The 17,646-nt window shown below is 33.4% G+C and overlaps 1 protein-coding gene across 1 annotated transcript in view; it reads right to left on the bottom strand.

The window, feature by feature from the left end:
- LOC113519967 (TBC1 domain family member 12-like) overlaps positions 1-17,646 on the bottom strand; it is a 68,964-nt gene that overhangs the window by 26,965 nt on the left and 24,353 nt on the right. Inside the window, exon 2 of the mRNA XM_052894047.1 lies at positions 1,982-2,236. Within this exon, the coding sequence (XP_052750007.1) occupies positions 1,982-2,236 (255 nt within the window). The remainder of the gene's footprint in view (positions 1-1,981; positions 2,237-17,646) is intronic.

Genomic DNA, 17,646 nt, shown 5'->3' with positions numbered 1-17,646 from the left:
CATTTTAGCCGCTTATGAACGTCAAATTTTTACATTATAATTTAATATTTTCCCTACCGTCCATTTATATAAATTATAAGTCAATTGAATTACTTTTTTTTTAAAGCCAGTATTTACAATGTATATTTATATAGAAACATTAATATACTATTGCCATGCACACCTCTTTTTTTAGTGAGTAATAGGCTTCGATTTAACAGATGTTTTGAATTTAAAAATTCCAACATATCCTTTGGTATCTTACCTACCTATTAACTTTTTCTAAACGATACTTGGGGACAGCAAGTTTGTCTTTAAATCTAGTATTAATATTATGAATATTGTTACTACAGTAACCACAGTTACTACAGTAACCTTAATAAAGAATTATTATTATTTAATACGACAACTTGAAATGGCCTATTCTCTTAGTTTTCCATCTGTAATTCGAAGAAATGCGAAAAAGCGAAGTAGCGCGTAAAAAGCTAGTATGAGTATGTATAAATCTATAATAATCCTGTAGCCTAAACACTTCTTTCCATGTCAAAAAATATATGTAAACCAAATTCTTTAATTCCTAAGGGCTTTTACCTTCGTCAAATATATCATCCCTATCGTACCCTAAACTGATTTTTCAGATAAGATTTTATCTACTGTCCCTACTCACAGAAAGAGAAGAATTAATGGGCATTAATAATTTACAGAGATGTTCTAAAATTTCCGCCTTGGGTTCAACGAAAATAGATTGAATAAGACCAATATTTAATTTGAGCCAAGTTTTGTAACCATAGCCACTAAGAATTAACCAACAAACTCAACAAACATTTTCACTTTTGAAATATTAATCAGGATAAATTGAGGGTTATGTAGATCAGGCCTAATGTAGCCTCAAACTGTCACCGAGATTTAAGCGAATTAGAGTTTACTGAACTACGATTAGTTTAATGTCCTAATTTAACCCCTGGCGTGTATAAGGTGAGAACCTTTCACGTGTGGTGTAATCGCTCCACGCGTGAAAGGTAAAACGAGAACAATAGTACTGATTCCTCTTATCACATATATATATATATATATATATATATATATATATATATATATGTGTGTGTGTGTGTGTGTGTGTATATATATTATTATTTTTCTTTTTCTACCCTTATATAGATCTTTACTTAACATTGGAACATCATGGACTAATAATATATTAACAGAACTAAAAAATGCATCAATTCAGCTATGTACAAGTGACAAGAAAATATAATAAATTAATATTTGCAACGTTACATAATTATTTATAAAATGTCTTTGTCCCAGATATCGATAGGCACCATAAAAACTTACTTTATAATGTAAAATTTTCAGATTAATTGAATTGGTTACATAGATTAATTGCATTTGTTTTTGGTTCGAGGTGACGTGGGACTTAGTAAACTTTTAGCAGATTTAAGTCACGTGACGATGTATGCAGGCCTGTTTTGTCTAGGTTTTAGTGGCAATTTACAGGGCAGCTCCATTTAATTTGTAATTCTGGGGTCGATTCTGAGCTGTCATTTAATTCTATTATTAAAATTAAAATTTGATATCACAAGATATCTTTATTCTTAAGACCAATATGAACTAATAGATGTAAATCAAAATTAACTTAAATTTAGTTTATAATGGTCCACAATGCAACAATTTCGCGTAACTAACAAATAAAAAAATAGCACCTTAGAATAGAGCCCAATGTAAAATTTCAAACGCTCATAATAAACCACCTGTTGGGGGGGAGGAATTGTTAGTAATGCAGACTACCAGTACCATTGCTAGCAATATACCCTGTCAGGCCGACCTCCACGTGGCCCCCCTTGGAAACTATCTTGCTAAATTCCAGGCAAATTAATTTTCATTCTCACATATCATCCCTCACTGGTGCCTCGCCAGCGTATACCGTTAGCCCTGGCAAAGGTATTCATTAAAAAAAAAATAAACCACCTGATAATCTACTTAAAATTTACGCGAGACCCACCTGTCATGTTGTATTAGAGCAATCGAGCTGGCGACTAGGTCTTCGAACTGCTTCTCGCTCGCTGAACTCCCCTGCCGCTTGTGATGATGCGGCGTACTGGTCGCTGAAGACACAGGTGTCAAGGACTTCTGCACCTCTGACGTTAGAGTCTTCGCCGCCAGGTTCTGTGTGGACTTGCTACCGAAAAGCCGCCAGGTGACGGTGGGCGATGTCGCCTCTTGACTCTTGGAGCTACTCTTCCATGGGAACACGCCTCTGCAACAAACACACAATAGTTTTCTTTAGACATCTATACTAATGCAGATAAATAAAAATGTATCAGTAAATGTGTTGTTGAACACAAATCTCAGGAACGGCTGAAGTCAAGTGTGATATTTTTTTCTTATACATTCGTCAAGTCTCGATAACAGCTAAACAAAGATTGCTATTTTTTTTTTAAATATTTGCCGAGTCCGAGTAAGGTAAAGTAAGGTTTTATCACGAAACAAATTGGATTTGGACAATTGGCTGGACACAACGTGAAATCACAATTATTACCGTACTAGCGGCCCGTCCAGGCGTCGCACGGGTGGACATTTATACATTTTAAAAAGCGGCCATTAAGGCTGCACACGCGACAGAAGCTTAAAAATGGAGTAACTTCTCCCGTTTTCCCAACATTTCCCTTCACTGCTCTGCTTCTATTGATCGTAGCGTGATGAAAGGTATACTATAACCTGTCCAGGAGTATGAAGAATAATTGTACCAAGTTTCGTTAAAATCCGTCGTGTAGTTTTTGTTTCTGTAACGAACATACAGACAGACAGACAGACAAAAATTTTACTGATAGCATTTTTGGCATCAGTATCGATCACTAATCACCCCCTGATAGTTATTTTGGAAATATATTCCATGTACAGAATTGACCTCTCTACAGATTTATTATAAGTATAGATAAAATGTTCCCTGCTGCCAATTCAAACATTTCTACCAAATATTAACGACATCTGTCGGAACAACTATGAGTTTTGTACAATTGCACAGATAACACTGTCATTTTATATATATTATGAGTTACTAATTGATTAACAAGGAAATCAATTCTACATCTGACCATAAAACACATAACACATGAAAAATTTAAGTACTTAACTATCTAGTAAGTAGCACTTATCTAAGTGTAACGGACTATTTGGACGGTCTCATAAAAGATTTTTACATATTCATTGAACAAATAGACGACTATGATTTTTAGATATGAATGCTGATTTTGATGAGATTGTAAATGAATCCGTTGCAGTATTTATCGAAAAATATACATTAAAGTTACGTTTTATATAGAGGAGATACAGGGACTTGTGGCTTTTACCTAATAAACAGGTATAGAGAAATCAATATAATAAAAATTAAAAAAAAAAATACTTATTCATTTGGAAGATCAGATTAAAGTCTCTAAAAGTACTGATACTAATATTAAAATTCAAATTTTATGAGTAGTTTAAACTCCCTATTACATAAAGTTTATAAAATTTTATATAATATATTATATAAAAAGATAGTTTATATAATAAATTACAGTACCAAATACCCTTTTATACCTTTGTGTAGCAATAACTAGTAGGATATTTTTTTTTGTAATGGCTGATTATGAAATGGTAACACCCCTTGCACTATCGGTATACACTAGCGGGGCACCAGTGAGGGTGAAAAAGGATGAGTAAGGATGAGAAGGCAAGTCCGTTACTCCATCGTGACGAATTCAACGATAAATTAAGTCACGATAGTTTTCAGAGTGAATCGCGCAACCTGATACGCTATATGTATAAGCAATGGAGACTTACCTCCCCATTACTAACAATTTCTTCCCCCCAGCAATAATTAATACTCCAGACAGGGTATACCAGACCAGGGAGACTTTGTACAAAAGTCGATTACTTTGGTATCTCTGTCCCATTCGTATTTCAACCGAAAAGCAGTTGTGTTTGCACGGTTGTGTTTCGGTTTGAAGGGTGGGATATGGCGTGAATTTACTGGGTACGGAGGAATAACACCTGAGTCCTCAGGAATTGCAACTGCATGGGGGTATCATGGGCGAAAAAGTATACTCTGTTATGTCCATGGTACTGCTCATGTCTGTAGGCGACGGTTTTTACACTTTCCATCAGGTGGGCCGTCAGCTTGTTTGTCATTCTAAGTTGTATTAAAAAAGGGTTTCAGAACGCAAAAATTTTACTTGCAATTATAATAAAAATTTGAATGCTTGTTATATCAGCAAGCTTACATACACATACGTACAGATAAACCACGTCGTAAATACTTTAAATACTAATTCACATAGACAAAACCGCGGGACTACTAGTAGTATTCAAAGGAAAGAAGATTGAACTCGACAGTGGTTGTGATCGTACACAGTATTCACAGAAACAATAGATACTAGATACTATACTCACGTGTGCCAGATCAGAAACCTAATAGCACAATTGTCTCCGCCAGCGTATCCCATTAGCGCAGGCGAGGTTACCATACCATTTTCACCCATCAAAAAAAAAATAGCACAATTGCAGTCATTACTTTCTTGTTAACAACGAAAACACTGACGCATCACTGTGTAAAACTTATTCACTACTAGCTTTTACTGACAACATTGCGTGACCGATATTTGTTTACTGACTGGGATAAAAAATAGCCTATATATAGGCCTTCTACATCCCGTACTACGTGTATACCAAATTTCATAGTGATTGGCTAAGCCGTTAAGGTACTGTAAGCAGACAAGTTTACTTTCACATTAATAATATTAATAAGGATTAGAAGTCGATTTAACCACCTTATCCCCGAATATTTACTTCGATCGCTTTATATTCTTGACTTAAGTTTTAATAGAACTGAAATATTCCCATTCTAGAGACCGAGGGGAATATACCCAACCAGGTCGACTTCCTCGCGGTTCCCTCTGGAAACTATCATAACCGTGATAGTTTTCAGATTCTTGATGAAATCATCATGATGAACTAACTGGCCTGTTTTCATTCTCATCAATCACCCTTCACTGATGCTCCGCCAGCGTATCCCGTTAGCGCAGGCGGGGTTATCATTCCATTTTCATATATAAAAAAAAAATTCTAGAGACCATCAGAAATTCAGAGCCAACTGATTTAACTTCATCGTCAGAAATGATCCATCACAGGATGACCCCAACTCCTTCAAATTGAATACAAGAATGAGGATTACATGCTACAAATTATTATGGCATGATACAATGGAAGGTAACTCCACCGGCGTTAATTTACGCAGGATTATTGAACCACTTATGGGTCGAGTAAAGAATTTACAGGAAGCAAAAAAGGTCTGCAGCTTATGTTCTATTTTATTTGCCTACCCCGATAGAAGACAAACTTGTATATATATAATACACCATGCTTATAATTTAATCAAAGAAAAGGTACGACCGATCAAATTTTGCCGTCTTACAAGCTACGAGTAGATACGATACGGCTCACCTCTCTCGCATTTTCTTCGTTTACGTCAGCTTGTTTAACCACGTGTGCTAGTAGAAATCGTCACAAATAAATAGACTAAAGCCGAGACACAATGTTATTGGCATTGCGACGGAACCGAGGCTTGTGTGCCTCCCTCCAGCCGGAATGTCATTGTGATAATTTGCACTGTACAATCGTGTAGGCGGCAGACGTGTGATAAATTGTAGCAATTGCTATTACAACGCTGTTCCTTTACAACTGAATAAATATTTCAATTACATTCAACAATTTAATATTCCTCGTGGCGCAGTTATGGTAGCCACTTTGCATACCGCATGTTTGAGACATTTGCCCAAGTTCCATTCTCAACAAAAAATTAAAATAATTTAGGAAACAAACTGTTTTAAATTATAATTAGCTCGGATCTGAGCAGTCTGAAATATGAGAGCATAATTTAGAATACTTAGAATCGATTATTGATTCAGGATACCGAGTATCCTGATCAGGTTTTCGATTTCCTTAATTAGGGAATATAAAATAAGCGCTCCTAATATCCTAACTTAAAAAATAATAATAAGATAAGTAATATTTTTTAAGGTTAATGGAAAAGCAAATTCCTATTTTAAAGTTAAATGTTTTTAAATGAACAAATATTGAATAAGTACCTACTGGTGAAAATATTTAATACAAGCATTTCACCTAACATCTAGTAGCAATAGATATACTACATAGCAGTGCGGATAAATAGAGCATTGAAAGAATAGAACAATACAACAAGTAAAATAAACACGATACAGAAAGTGAGTATTGTAAAGACAAAAAATATGGGCGAACACCTGTTTCAAGACATACTTATAGATAAATAAAACGTGACTATAACAGTAAACAGGTCACGCACACTACTAAGACATAGTATATTATCATTAATTTTTATTACTTGTATGCTAGCTAGTATAGTCCTGCCAAACGTTGCTTTGCCCTGAGTCCATTTTTTTTATCGGAATAAAAACTATTCTATCTCTCAAATTGGATGAAAACAATACTATTTAAAACATTTCACTAAAATCAGAACGTGTTCAGAGTTTAGCATGAGTGATACTGTAAAACAGGATTTATATATAATAATTTTTAAGATATATAATTTGTATCTAACCATTTGACCTTGAGACTGTCGTACAGTCTCAATTCTCCCGGGATTAGTTTGGAACACCGAGGCACGCCAGAACGATGTCAGAATTTAAAAATTTCAAAATCTGCTATAAAAATAGATTTATAATTTCGATATCAGAGGAAAATTTTGTACAAAATTCAACTATTCCTGTTATGCCTGGTCTTATATAGAAATGTTTCGGTTTGAAAGATGCACGGGATATTATAATGAAATTATATAGTACAAAGACATAACGAGTATAAAGTCCCCAGAAATGACAACGGTTAGGGATTCTATGGTTCTGTTCACTGCCACTTTATAGTAGATGAGCCATCACGTTGTTTATTTTTTTAAGTATCATAAACAAATTTGGTAACGCAAAACTCGATTCTCAAATAAAGAAATTAAACACAAAAAATCTATCACAATGCTACAATTTCGTTGTTTGAACACTATCGTGAAACGTGTTTGTCTTATAGTACGCACGAAATTTGGGTACAAAATTTAGAAAACACATTATTGTTAATTCCATTCATGATAAACCTCAATTTTTATTGGTTGGTAATGAAAAATCCGGGTTTTAGACTCAACCATCTGGAGTTTTGAGCTTATTTTTACTTTATTGACTTCCGAGAAGGCATTCCTATTTATTATGAACATAGCACAAATAAATACTGCAAACAAAAATATATAACTTCGACCACAATCTGTTCTCATCATTATTAATAGCACGCAGTATAAATAAGCTTTTAAACCACAAAAAAATTCCAGCGAATCATTTAAATTCGCGGAGCGTGCACCAGCGTCAATAAAGTCCTTCGTACAATATTTACATAGCTCATAACAATTTTTGAACGATGTAACTGAAAATTGTACTTTATGATAACAAAAATAAGAGTAAGATTCACTTTATAGTCACTGTTCAAATAAATTTACTTATCATATAAAGATCCGTCAAGTGCGATTAATTTATTTCGTCGCCACGACTTTATTAAGTTGTAGGATATTTTTAAATAACTTACAAAAAAAAAACAGGTTTTAGAATTTATGTATTTTTTCAGTACTTAATTTACGAATTTACGTCGTCAATTCTAAACCTACCAGGGGTTTGGTGCCGTGTTAGACCCACATTAACTATATAATTAACGAAGCTGACGTTAATCTTTGCACAAAATTCCGGGCTTTCTAAATTGGAATATTCAGTCTAATATCTAACATTTAACTTATGAATAAAATTAATAATTCAAATTTTGTGCAAATATTTCAATATGAAAGTCATTTAATTCAATATTAGACTTCAAAGCACGAAATACATAGCAAAAGATTACCAAATACGAAATAAGTTTCTAATTCTATCACAACATACGAGTATACATGCTGTGTTTGTTCCATTCAAAATCATGAAAAGCGTTCACAATCGACCCATTACAAACGCAAAGTTTGCATAATCCTGTATTTCCTTTCAATTGTTTCGAAGCTAAAACTAAACGCAAAAAGGCACGGGAAAATACGCGCGCGCACCTCGGTACGCGGCATCGAGCCGCGCATGGTACGCCTTGGTACGCTGCGCCTGCGCTCCTCTCGCTCTTATTTGCGGACACGACCTGCCCAGCCTTATTACACGATTGACTCAAAGTCAACGCACTCTAGTGACTTTGTTATGAATACGTGAAAATAATGTAAAAACTGAAAATTATAATAAACCAAAATCGCGATTCACTTACATTGATATTTTTATTAAATTGACATTATATTTTGTTACTAGCTGTAAATATAAAAAATGTAATGTTTTGTACAACTACATAATCGTGCTCGTACGTAACTATGAGATAAACGAGCAATTCTAAAAAGCGTGAAGATAACAATTTTTAACACTACATGTGTTTTCATCCGGACCGTGACCGGGATAATAAATATATCTATTTCCATCTCAAATATTACGTGAATATCAAATTTTATCATAATTGGTCGAGTAGTTAAAGGGCCAAGAGTCGTATTCGTATATATAATACGAAGAAGGTTAAATAGAACTTGAAAGGGTGATTAAAAGCAAAAACCCTTTTCTTAAACCGTTTAAAAACTAATTACTACTTAAAACCAAAACAGCAGTTTTTGTGTGTACGAGTAAATAGTAAAAACAGAACAATACAAATGGTCTCATTAATCTGTCCGCATCATTAATTTACAATTCCACAGTAACAGCAATATTGACGTAAACAAACGCTGCGACGTCGAGAGATGTGAATGTAGTAGTCGTGTTATCTAACGTCACATAGAATCTGCAACAAACTGTGAGAACCGGCTCTCATCATACCTACCATACATCACACTGCTCATATACCACTTGTTGTGTAATTCATTAATTGACTGATTGCAATCTCTTATGTATTAGACATAGTATACGACAAAAAATATATCTCAACACTGCGCGTAAACTGGTTTTTAATTTCGACTTCCGTCTGTGATTTCCGTGTGAAGTGGGTTTAATAATTTATTTGCTCCCATTAGTATTAATTTTATTACGCTACCCTATCTTGTCTGCGTAACCCAGACGACATCGGCTGCAAAATTCAGAAATCTACAACCCCAGTCACTGCCTGAGCTATAGTGAACGATCACAACAAAAAGTAGCCTATATGTATGTTATTTTCCATTTCAAACATCCAAATTTCATAAGAATTAGTTGAATTTTTAAGACGCTAAGATGTAATCATAATTTAGTGTAACAAACTTCCTATATCTTACACAATAATATAAACAAGGGTAAGAATTCAGGTATTTTATAACATACCGACAGACTAGATCTATGAATCAATTTTGATAATTCGAGATTGTAGAACAAAATCTAGTAATTTTTTTTTATACAACTTAGAATGGCAAGAAAGCTGACGGCCCACCTGATGGAAAGTGGTAACCGTCGCCTATAGACATAGCCTGGTTAATTATCATAATACAAATACATGTATAAGGCGAAAATCGATCTAGCAACCATCGATTAATTAATTACTACACCAACATAAAATACCAATATGAAAATAATTACCGAAATACATTACTACCGCTGTCTCATCATCACCATATCAGCCGTTTACTGTCCACTGCTGAACATAGGCCTCCCCCATAGACTGCCATACAGAACGATTCCAATCTGCATGCACTGACTCCCTACAATACATTTGTGATCATCGCTCCATGTAGTGAAGGGTTTTCGTACACTGCGTTTACTTATACAAACTTGCCACTCAAGAACATTCCTTCCCTATCGATTGGCGGTTCTACAAGCTATACGACCAGCCTCTTGCCAATTCAGCTTGTTTATCCTTCGTGCTACATCGGCTTCTTTGGTTCTTCTGCGGAGATCGTCATTTTAGATTCTATTACGCAACAAAACTCCAAGCATAGTCCTCTGCATATCTCGCTGAGCAACTTGCATACGATCAACCGTGTAGGATCATGTTTCGTTTCAGTAGGTCAACATTTGGAACCCGCACTAGTTTAAAACTTTCGTCTTCAAACTCTAACGTATTTTGGCGCTACCGCTGTATGTAAATTACGAAATGAATTGTGAGAATTTTAATGGACATTAAATGACACAAGTGTTACGAAATTTCCTGGAAGTCGTGACTTCGTGACATGCAAAACTTGCAAAATAGCAGTAAGTACTAGTGTATAAAGAAAAAAACTACATAATCATATAACGTTACGTTTAAACTAAACGTCATAGATAATATTGCACTAATAATATTTACGATTAGATTAACACATCCGTCGATTCGATTTAATGATCTACAAACCAAAGACTATTTGTATTTAAACCTAATTTTTAATCGATTAAATCATAAGCTATCTTCTAACAGAATTCATGTAAGTAGGTTACAGTTAGTGTTAATAATTAAAATAATAATAAACTAATTTATATATATATATATATATATATATATATAAACTGGCTGAACCGACAAACTTCGTATCGTCTTTCTCGTTTTTTTTTTTGTTTTTTACGTAATTTTTTCCAATATTTTATATAATTATTGTGATATTCGGAGCCGAGATGCATCAAACAGATCATAGATCATCAAAATCTGTCCAGCCATTCTGGAGTTATAAATGATGTAATCAACCCAACATTATTTTATTTATATAGATGTGAAAGATGTTTGAATGTTTATCACTCAATCACGCTTAAATGGATAAAACAATATCCAATTAAATTTGTTACAGAGAATACAAACGTAAATTAGGGTAAAAGTATTCCAAATGGTAACTTACAACTGTTATTATTATTGTAAATCAAGCAAAAAAATATTGTTATCTACAGCTATCATATAAAATGAGGTCAGACAAGTACAACTTAGGTGATATGACCCAACCCTGGCCCTGACACAACGTAAGATGAACGACATGAATAAAAGGCAAATTGCAATATAAATCTTCCAACTATGCCAGTGCCTACAACAAAAAAAGGTTTAATATAAAAACAACTGTGTGACGAAGACATAAGGTTTCTTTTTATATAGGCCAAATAATTATCTGAACAAATTTTGCTTATGATTAATGACCGCAATGGCGAGAGGTACTGGGAAGGACCAAAATTTATCAGAGCGAGAGACAATAAATTAAACATTGTTCCTAAAGTCTATATAGTAAATCCAAATTGTTGTGTACATAAGTAAGCCATTGTAATTAGAGCCGTCCATTTAAATGAATATGAATCAAATTACAATATATCATTCCTTAAGCGAAATAGTTACGCATATAATTTTATAAACAACTGTATCGGTCAATAGTAGTCTTTGCAATTTAAGAATAATAAACCTTATGACGTGCTTATTAATTTACATTTCAGAAGTCATTTCTTTATAACATTATATTATTGTGTCATGACTGAATAAAAATATGGTCACAAGATCCATTCGTTTTTCTTAATGTCCTATTAAGAAAAGCAAATGACAATAAAAATCCAGATAAATCCTTAATAAAGCCAAACAAAACAAGTACAGTAGTATATAAACTAGTATTCTCATTTCCTATCATACAGATACGACGGCATACGCAGAGCGGCTTGGAAGCAAAGAGCCGAAAGTTGTACCCAGCGACATGCTCTAATCAATATTGGAGACCTATGTCCAGCAGTGGACTGCAGTAGGCTAATTACGATAATAATGATTATGATAATTCTCATCTAGTTATAACTAGAAACTGATTCCCTAAATTAAGACGTTGATGTTGTAATGATGTCAGAATAACTACTCCGTAAGACTTAAATACCCAATATTCTTTACCATTATGGCTTTGAAAAACAAAACTAATTAATATTACAAACAGATCACGACAATATATTAAACGATATACCATCGCAATCAATTTCATCATAAAGGAGACATGGACAACTGTAACATTGGATATGTCAGTGAACATCAATCAAATCACGACGATGAGCAAAATATTCAAACCACGCCTGATGCCCATCCATTGTTGTGTTTATTGCATTCCATTGTACGATCGTGACCTTCCGAGCATAGAATGCTGTTCAAATTATTGGTACGCCATACCATGTGGGAAGTATTTTCGCAATTGCAAGTATTACAATAAGAAAGCTTCATCATACCTGCATTCCTAGTGGCGTCTAATGTTAGAAAAAAAAGGGGGGGAAGGGATTGTTAATAATGGAGACCGAGAATCCCATTGCTAGCAATATAGCCAACTAAGTCGACCTCCTCGCGGTTCCCCCTGGAAACTATCATGGTTAATTCCTGATGAATTCATCATGATGGGCTAACTGGTATGTTTTCATTCTCATCGATCACCCTTCACTGGTGCTCCGCCAGCGTATTCCGTTAGCACAGGCGGGGTTACCATAGCATTTTCACCCATCAAAAAAAAATGTTAGAAAAAAATTCACGCGTGACTTTGAAAAAAAAATAGGACATAATCAAATTTACTTAAATATTAATTGTTAACTAATTGTGTTCTCAAGCCTAGATATTAGCATAACATGGTAGATCTATGGAATTTTTTTTATACAATATTTTATCACGAACATCACCATGCCGTCATTGCCTATCGACATTATCTCAGTATTCACTTCCTTTCTTTCTCACATCGTCAACAAACTACATTAAAAAAAACATAATTTTTTAAAACATAATTCACTTAATATAGATTTTTTTTTTTATTTATTTATTCATTAGTACAAATATGTGTACATGGCGGACTTAATGCTAAAGCATTCTCTCCCAGTCAACCATAGGCAAGTGTCAGAATACTCGAATGCGGTACTACTAATTATTGATATACATACATACTAAAATTACATATATAAACGAATAAATATATATGAATAACAAATATACTTACACATATATTATATATACTATATTATATTAAATTCATAATTATATTTATGAATTTAATAAGATTGATTTTGTAATATACAGTGAATTTTAAAACTACATTTTGTCCCATAAAATAAGTAAAGTTATTTTTAATTATCACAACATGATCAGTTTAAATAACTTCGTTTTGTGTTACATACGCATAATTGGCCAATGTTTTCGAAACTACTGCAAAAGTAAATATTTCATTGTTAATATTCAATTGCAGGAATGCAATTGATTTACTTGTGGTTATATTGTGGTCATTAAAACAATATCATTTTCTATTATTATAAAATAAACAATTTTAAAAGTAAGAGAATCACAATTTGACTATAATTTTCTTAGTTTTAATATCTTTGCCAATTTGTATGAACCGATTTTAATAATTCTTTTTTTAATTATTGTTGTCATAATTGAAGTTGCTGTGTTTGTAGAAAAACATCTAAAAATATATACACATAGCAGCATTTTCGAAACTATAGGATTATTGATATCGATAATGACCTGTATCCTTAAAAGAAATATTTATCAAGTTCCTGTTATTATAGAAAATTATACTACAATTTACTCCCTACAAGTACAACGACTATGAACAACACGTGTTGTATTAATACTCGAATTCTGGGGGGAAAGGGATTGTTAGTAATGGAGACTAAAAATCCCATTGCTAGGAATAAACTCAACAAGGTCGACCTCCTCGTGGTTCCCCCTGGAAACTATCATGGTTAATTCCTGATGAATTCGTCATGATGGGCTAACTGGCCTGTTTTCATTCTCATCGATCACCCTTCACTGGTGCTCCGCCAGCGTATCCCATTAGCGCAGGCGGGGTTACCATTTCATTTTCATCCACAAAAAAAAAAATACTCGAATTCTTCAAGAAACATCAAACCGAATAAAATAAACATAAGTACGCTTGTACTCGTATTAAAAGCAGTAGGCATATACAGTAATGCGTAGTAGACAATATTTTAAGAGACATCTAACTTCTGACACTGTAATCTAATCAGTAAATGACCGGTTAATATTACTGTTCCAAAATACATTTCTTTTCATAGTATTGTCAATCTTACACAAAGTAAACATAAGGTCGCAGATTAATTGGCAGACGATAGCGTCATGTTGATAAAATTTTTTCTACGCCGTCAAAACAAAAGATATCACTCGTCGTGTACAGAATCTCAAACAGTTGGAATATAAATAAATCATGATCTCAATACTGCTCCGCATGTGGTGCATTCAATGTTTATTTTGAGACAAAACATTTAGAAAGCTGATGATCTCTTTAAACAGAAATTTCAAATCAAATCAATTCGCAATCAATAACTCTGTAGGTACAGTAAGCTTTCCTATTAACTGTATAGTTAAATCCATAATTTATTCTTATAAATCTATTCTACACTAGGCTTGAAATGCATTGACAACCTCAAAAATCTTACAGGGAGTCATTAAAGAAGTATGTATTAAAAGACATAATACCTCAATGCAGGAAGCTAGTGGATGCAGGTGACCCAAGACTATGAGATAAATCAAGTACCGATGAATGATGTACAACTTGACACGGAGATGATGATAATACTTGCAGTAAATGATCTTAGATTAGCAAAATAATTACCTAATAATAATAAAATTCTCATAATGAAATTTTCAATATTACAGTCTGAAATTGAAAAGCGAATTATCATATGACCGTCAAGTTACCAAGGAAACGAGTTTTTAGGCATATAACTGGTCTAGCTGACATTGGCCTAATGCTAATTACATTGACCCTACAACATTTTAGTGTTTTAACGATTCGTGATTAATAAACATTATGGTAGGAAACCTTTATAATAGGTACACAACCTTTTGTTTCTAGAATGTTATTAGACGAAAAATTGAAAGACCAATACAAAAATAGTTTCTTTTTTTTATAAAACTTACAATGGCAATCAAGCTGACGGCCCACCTGATGGAAAGTGCTAACCGTCGCCTATAAACATAAGCAGTACCATGGACATAACAGAGTATACTGTTTCGCCCATGATACTCCCCATGCGTTACCATTCCTGAGGACTCAGGTGTTATTCCTCTGTACCCTGTAAATTCACTGCCATATCCCACCCTTCCAATATCACTGCCATATCCCAACTGAAACACAGCCATGCAAACACAACTGCTTCACGGTAGAAACAAGAATGGTAATGATTGACTACGTTATCAAACGAGACGTTTAATAAACAATAACAATAAAGCATAGAAATAGATAAATTGCTTCTTGGCACAAAGACAAATGCTGATATTTCGATATTAATAGAAATTTTGCTGTCAAATGCGCTCGGATGATCTTTTGAATTGTTTTGTACAGAAAATCAATATGATGTTCACTTGATTATAATCATCTTCTATTTTCTGGATCATGGAAAATTGTTCGAGACAAACATTTACAGTTTAATTGTATTGGATATCTATCCTATACAATTGTATCTACAAACACAATATCAATGTAGATTTAATTATTTAATACACATATATATATGAATAGGTATATATATATACACACACACACACACACACACACACACACACACACATATATATATATATATATATATATATATATATATATATATATATATATATATATATATATATATATATATATATATATAAACAGAACAACTATTATACATAAATAACTCAACTGGTATCATTTGGGAGGGAATTCCAAGGTCTAGCAGCTTGCCATGTAAAAAAATTTGCTTATATTAGAAATATCATTAAAAATAAATAATAAAAACCTATGATTGTATTAATTGGTGTAAAACCACAAAGAACTTTCAAAACAGTTTAGGTATATTCTGATCTGATAATTTTAATAAGACACGCTACAATTATTTGAAACGGATTAGAAAATTATGTGGCTGCTGTATTTATTACATGCAATTTTCTCGATAAACTTTTAAACAACCTTGAATTTATCGTTCGTGCTTTTGTCATGTTTCAATTGTAGATTTGGTAAATTAACCTATGCAAATGCAACACCCACAACAAAAGTTTGTGTTGTAATGTTTGGAACAATTTACACAACCTCCGGTGTTTCGGGCTCAAGACGACACCGCGACGTTTTCAACCGTGAGAACAAGGTCTGACGCAAGGAAACGTGAGTGACAACGTTTGCAAACTTATTAATATCATTCTGTGTTCTCTTAATAATAGTGCTTTAGAGTCTATATTTGAGCAACAAAAGCTTCAGTTACATGAAGATGTAAATAAAATAAAAAATCTAAATACCTAGAAAGTAACTCAATTACAAACATCGCTTTTATCGCAAAAACATGAACATGACGTGAATGGAACATGAATTTCTCTATATTGATAATTATATTATCTAAAACAAATATTTTCGATTGACTTTACTGAAAGATAACTCTTATAGAGTTAAACTCGTCTTTGTACATTTGCTTTCTCCGCTGTCTTATTTCTTTATGTATTATTAGTTTGTATAATAAAATAAAAATAAAATATTCTGATCATTAATAAATATTGTAGATAATAAGTAAAACTAAACATTATATTAATGAAGAGGAAACTTTAACTAACCAATAATGCTGATCACGTTTTGTCACTAACTGCAATGTACTCGTACCTAGACAATTAAAGAGCTCTCAGTATCGGCTTCTTAGAACCGTAGAGCAATTTACATTATACTGTTATTAGTGTTTACCCTTGACATTTAAGTTTTACTGTACACAATTAAAATCCCGGTGACCTTGACTCCGTAAATATTTTATTACGTGCGGTCATGAAAGTTACGTGACGTTACATCTAGTACACACCGGTCAACGTTTGATTGATAATAAAAAAGCTAATATTGAAATGGCTATCAAGTGGTATCAGGGTCAGTAAGTCTTTATGAACACCGAAGACGCGTATAAGGCGTTTTATTTGTTCTTTGTTTTAACAAGCTAGCTCATAAAGGCAAGTATTGAAGAGGAAATATGATTGATTAACTTCCAGCGCTTGAACGTCAATAAGGTCAAGTTTGAAACGTCGCAGTTGCAATAAGGTTTCGCCTACGATACTTCCATTTGCAACATCCATACAATTTATTAGGTTAAACCTCCATTATACCTACACAATAAAATGGAGATAAAAAATTCACTACATGAAGCAATAAATTTAGCCATAAACACTAAAAGAGATCACGGCTTTTCTGTTCTGCTAATACAATTCTTAGTGGATAGAGAAATTCTTAGCAACATTTCAATTCTTAAATAATGTAGCTTTGCTTTTACAGTCAGTATGTTCTTACTAATATACATGTGGTTAATTTTTACCTCTTGGCGCCTTAATGGCTCAACTATGATATATATGTAATATTTGGGATGGAAAAGGACATAGGCTACTCACTATCCCGGTCAATTAAAGCATATTGTTCCTGTCCCAGTCATACAGACAAAGTTGAGAAAAACTAGTTATAATAAAAAAAAAAGATTGCCGCTCATGTTAGATTGCACATTGGATGGGAGCAAATGGAAATCTTTCGACTTCTACTTGCCAATAAGGCTTGTATAACATGAATTACGTGCTGACTACAAACAATTTACAGCTCCTCCCTAAGCTCATATATCACTTTCGCTTATCCATCCGCACTCATCAGCCGGCGCATGCAAGCATAGCGATCAGATATTCTGTTAT

Source organism: Galleria mellonella, unplaced genomic scaffold (assembly GCF_026898425.1).
Source record: "Galleria mellonella isolate WM207_F2 unplaced genomic scaffold, CSIRO_AGI_GalMel_v1 utg19, whole genome shotgun sequence".
NCBI lineage: Eukaryota > Metazoa > Arthropoda > Insecta > Lepidoptera > Pyralidae > Galleria > Galleria mellonella.
This window is presented reverse-complemented; position numbering and strand designations above follow the sequence as displayed.